General features: G+C 33.8%; 1 protein-coding gene across 1 annotated transcript; it reads right to left on the bottom strand.

Moving 5' to 3' along the window:
• Nucleotides 1-311: 311 nt before the first annotated feature.
• On the bottom strand, nt 312-1,759 carry LOC113696460 (MDIS1-interacting receptor like kinase 2-like). Its single transcript, XM_072056048.1, has 3 exons — nt 1,251-1,759; nt 950-1,086; nt 312-670 (listed from the first exon to the last, which is right to left on the bottom strand). Exons 1-3 carry the CDS (start codon nt 1,757-1,759, stop codon nt 312-314), a joined length of 1,005 nt encoding a protein of 334 aa, XP_071912149.1.
• Between the last annotated feature and the right edge of the window lie 3,066 nt (nt 1,760-4,825).

Genomic DNA, 4,825 nt, shown 5'->3' with positions numbered 1-4,825 from the left:
TTGGGTAAAAAGAAAAAAATTATTATGATGCCCTTCACATGGTGAAACAAAATATTCCACTTTATAGCTCCCCATGTACTCAGTTAATTAGATGAGTAGACGGTATGATCGCTTTATAAAGTTTTGAAGAATCAAGTATAAATCTGGAAATAAAGCCCAACAAGTAGAATCTCCTTTGGCTTAGATATTGATGACAAAATTTCCTAGGCTTTTAATCGGCATATAAGAGTTCCTTTTCATTAATTACTACACTTTTTTTTTCTATTTTTATTAGTACACTATATGGTATATGCAATGATCTCAGTGCTTGGTCATGTTTCTACTTTTATAAACTGATTCACAGCAATGGTGTGCAAAGGCCTAGTTGATTCTCGCCTGCCCACTTCAAATCGGTTCACCACTTGCTGCATTGTTGGTCGACATTTCGGGTTTGCGTTGACGCAATCCAGGGCCAACGCTGTCGCGACAACCACATTTCGAACGACCAAAGGGTTAGTCGGAGGGGGCAGACGGGCATCAAGAAGATCCTTCATCATTATTGGTTCATTGGGTTGTGAGGATATGCAAGAAAGGAAATCTTGTGGATGCTTTCCGAACAATGTTTCCAGTACCACAACACCAAAGCTATACACATCAGACTTTTCAGTGACCGCCACGGTATAGGCTAGCTCTGCAATTATAAGTAGCGGATAAAATAAAGTTATTCTCAGCTGGACAATCCTAGGCTGCCAAACCTAGCTAGTAATCCAATTGCAATCCTTTCAATATTCGAAAATTTAAGCCATACATCGTGTACTACACCTTGCTGTTCAGCAAAACAATAATATGTAGTTACAGGTCTTTTTTGCTTTTTTCTTTCTAGTAGAAGTTAAACCTGATACGTGCAGAGATAAAATAACAGAAACAAGGCGAAAAAAAGAAAGTGTTCTAGGAATAAGAAGGTAAATACCCGGTGCAATGTAACCATAGGTGCCTGCAATTACTGTCTGATTCGAGGAATCAGGTTTCAAAATCTTTGCAGTTCCAAAGTCAGATAGAGTTGCTTTAAGCTGTGAATTCAAAAGAATGTTGTTGCTTGATACATCCCTGTGAATGATTGGTGGATCACAATCATGATGCAAGTAGGACAATGCATTGGCAATGCCATTTATCAAGTTCAATCTCTTAATCCAATCTAGCTCCACACCTTGAATTTCATCTCTCAAGATACAAAACAAGCTTCCTTGTCCATATACTCATAAATAAAAAACATGGATCTCTGGTGCAGGCAGAATCCAAAGAGCTTTACAATGTTTCGATGCCGGATTCTGGATAGCATGCGGGCTTCATTCCTAAAGCTCTTATTATAATTTGGATTCTTGCCTTCCAAATGGTGAAGCTTTTTCACAGCCACTACTTTCCCACTTGGCAATTGCACTTTGTACACACTGCCATAATCCCCTCTCCCAATGCAATAACTGACATCAAAACCTCTTGTTGCTTTTATTATGTCTTCATAAGCCATATGTCCATCATAGTTCAACATTCTGAAAACATCTCCATGTTTGTTGTCTAAGGGCTCAGATTCTACTTTCTTGACCTTAGTTTTGCAGAGGATTAAACATAGTAATCCACCGATTAGTGAGTAAACCACAAAAAATATGCTAAGACCCATTACGCTGTATTCGGTGTAACCAAGAGCAGGCTTTCTTGCTGCTCCTGCTGCTTGTGCAGTAGCCGATATCAGGAGAAGAACAACTTTGCTGCATGCAACCTCCATCGATGTTAGATATATGAAATTTAGGCCTCCTGATAAGTACTCTGAGGTAGCGTGAATTTTAAAGCTCTGCTTTTAAAGTCTAAGTCAAGGTCTTTCCAATCGGCGTCTTAGGGGGCCAGGGAAGACTTGTAATGTGTTCTTTCCAGCCTTGATTTGATTTCACATTTGAGGGTCAAGTTCACTGCAATTGTTGTGCAAATTTTCTTAGAAGACTTTTCTGCGGTGCTTAAACACGTTGAAGACTTTTTTGTTTCTTGCCAGGCTTTGTTTTTTCCTTTTCCTTCCGATAATTTAAAGGGAGTTGCACTCTCAAGGATTACTGTGTTAAGGATTTTTTAATGAGTGCTGAAACTCATGAAAACACTTAAATCGCACCTAATTTACAGTATGAATACACACATCACTCTTCCGAACTAATTACACTTTTGCTAAAATATTAATAGCTAACACTCAAAATAACTAATAACGCATGCTCTAGGACACTCGTTGACCAAACCTATTAAACAAAATACTCTTGTATAGTTTGACTTTTATTTAAATTAGTTCTTAACTGTTTCTTTAACTGGACTGCATCTAGTATGTTGAAAGACTTTTTAATAATATTGTGGATCAAAACATACCTAGGAATTATATCCTAAGAATTGTAAAACTAACACATTTGGAATGAATACATACGAGTGTATGTGTGGTGGTTTGTGGTATGAATAACTAATTCAAAGGCTAATTGTATGAAATTATCGAATTATATTTATGATGTAATGCACCAATGATGACCAAAACCACGCCACTCAAATTAGGAAAGAAAATTAATTGAAAACTTACCCAAAGTTTTGTTTTGAGATGAAAAGGAGAAAAAAAATTAAGAGTGATCACAAAGTTTTGTTTTGAGATGATAAAAGAGAAAGAGTTAAGAGTGACCACAAAGTTTTGTTTTGAGATGATAAAAGAGTAAAATTTAAGAGTGATCTTACAGGTTTGTTTTGAAATGGAAAAAAAAAAAGAAAAAAAGTATTAGCATTGAACTTGTAGTTTCATTTTGAGATAAAAAGGAAAAAAATTAAGAGTTGCTGCCTCCGTCACAAATTAGTTGTATTCGAACCTTTAAAAATAGTGGCTTGATGATGATGTTAATGGTTTTGTTTCTAAAATTATCCTCGAAAATTAAAATTCTAAATTTAAATTTAATATCAAATAGATAATAGTGGGGATAACATTGAAAAAAGAGATCAAAAGGAACTTTAATTTTGGTGTGATGAAAAACATTTTAGGACATTCCAAAATGAAAAGTAGGACATTTTTAATAGGATGGAGAGTGTATATCGAATGTCAAAAAGGAAACTTTTGATGTTAAAAAGAAACATAAATATAATTTACTTACATGTAATGTTATTTGCACTCCTATGTTTTTTAATCATACTCCCACTATCATTTTAATCATATATTTTTCATTTATTAGATTGTATGATAAAACAAATGGTGGAAGTGCAAATAACAAAAAATAGAGTACAAATAATGTTTCCCTTTACTTTATAGGGTGATTGACAAATTCCTGTAAGCGCACAGGGTCGATCGCAGTAATAAATCACCTAGAATATTTCAGGATCGAACCCACGAGAATGAGTTAATTTTCTCTACTTTAATTATTCTAGACAAATAATAAAATTCAAACGATTTATTTTTAACTAATTAAAGAAGAAAATAGATAATCAAATCTAATAATAAAGGTGAGAAAACAATTGGCAGAAACTAAGGTTTCAGGTTTTGATCTAAAGTTTGAATTAATTATCCAGTTAATTTCTTAACAAACCATGAATGCATCACACAATTGTATTTTAGATTATTTCTCAATACATCTAAAGTATCCCTAATTAAATCCTACGTTTCTTTTGAAATCACAAGCATTTAATTAAACCCATTAAGAACTTTGGTGATATAAGTGTATCATACAAACCCTAACCTATTCTCGTGATTAGACTAAGTATGTTTATCTATCTAGTGCATGGTTGTATATCCCTTCTTGGTTCAATACAAACCCTAAGAGCATATATATGATGGCCAATCACAAATATACAATTAAATCAAGGCAAAAGTTAAGAATTTAACTAAGATAAATAATCCAAAACTCCATCACAAAACTGTAACCCTAGATATAATTTAGTTCAACATATTCATAATTAAAACCAAGAATTTAAAGAAAAGATATAAATAAAAAGATAAAAGTAAAGAAAACTTCTCAATTTCCCTTACTTCGATGTCCGTTTCGCTCTTCTTCTTTGATTCTTCAACTCTTTCTTCTGGATCTCTCAAGAAAAGAAGATGGAAAAAGGATGAACTAATGCTAACCTAATGTTTTCTCTCTCAAAACGACATAAAGAACCTTTATTTATAGTTTCTTGAAGATGTATCCTAAACAAGGTAGGAATAGGTTTTATTAGAGTTGAAAAATCACGTTTTCGCGCATTTTTTCGATGATGACCAGCCCAATGATCGGCCCAATGTCCGGCACCAGTCATTGGACCAATCTCAAAACACCAAAGAATTTGAAGATGTTTGGCGGGAATTCCTTGGTGATATCCAACACCGGTCATGGATCCATCTGCGGATCGGTACGAATCCGTACATAGATCACCTTTGAAGCCCAGATCACCAACAATAAGGCCGAATCAACTCTTGATCAAAACATGAAAGTTGTAGATATTTCAATTAGCTTTCCGATGCTGCAAGAATCAAGTGATTTGGAGTCTGGATGCTTATATATGCCTAAAATACTAAGACCTGGTCGTAAGAGTGACAGGTGTCGTGCCTGTGCAATAATAAATACCTGCTTAAGAAAAATAAATTTTCTGTGTATAGTAGTAAGCAGGGTCGAATCCACAGGGACTGGGAAAAAATTCGATTCTTTTTAAATTCGAGACACGGGGGATTTTTATCAAAATGAAATATAAAATAAATAATTAAACAATTTAACTAAAAAACAATTAAATAATTTAACCAAAAATAAATAATTAATTAATACAATTGTAAATAACAATTAAATAAATAATAAATAAATTCTAGCCAAGGATA

This window comes from Coffea arabica, chromosome 6e (genome assembly GCF_036785885.1).
Source record: "Coffea arabica cultivar ET-39 chromosome 6e, Coffea Arabica ET-39 HiFi, whole genome shotgun sequence".
NCBI lineage: Eukaryota > Viridiplantae > Streptophyta > Magnoliopsida > Gentianales > Rubiaceae > Coffea > Coffea arabica.
The sequence above is the reverse complement of the archived record's forward strand: the minus strand, read 5'-3'. Positions and strand labels throughout refer to the sequence as shown.

What these genes read in the sequence shown, in the direction of transcription:
- LOC113696460 (XM_072056048.1), bottom strand. Translation starts at nt 1,759, where the DNA reads ATGGAGGTTGCATGCAGCAAAGTTGTTCTTCTCCTGATATCGGCTACT. An exon ending in TGCCTGCACCAGAGATCCAT is followed by an intron (nt 1,087 to 1,250) that starts GTTTTTTATTTA and finishes AATCATTCACAG; the next exon opens with GGATGTATCAAGCAACAACA. An exon ending in CTATGGTTACATTGCACCGG is followed by an intron (nt 671 to 949) that starts GTATTTACCTTC and finishes TTATAATTGCAG; the next exon opens with AGCTAGCCTATACCGTGGCG.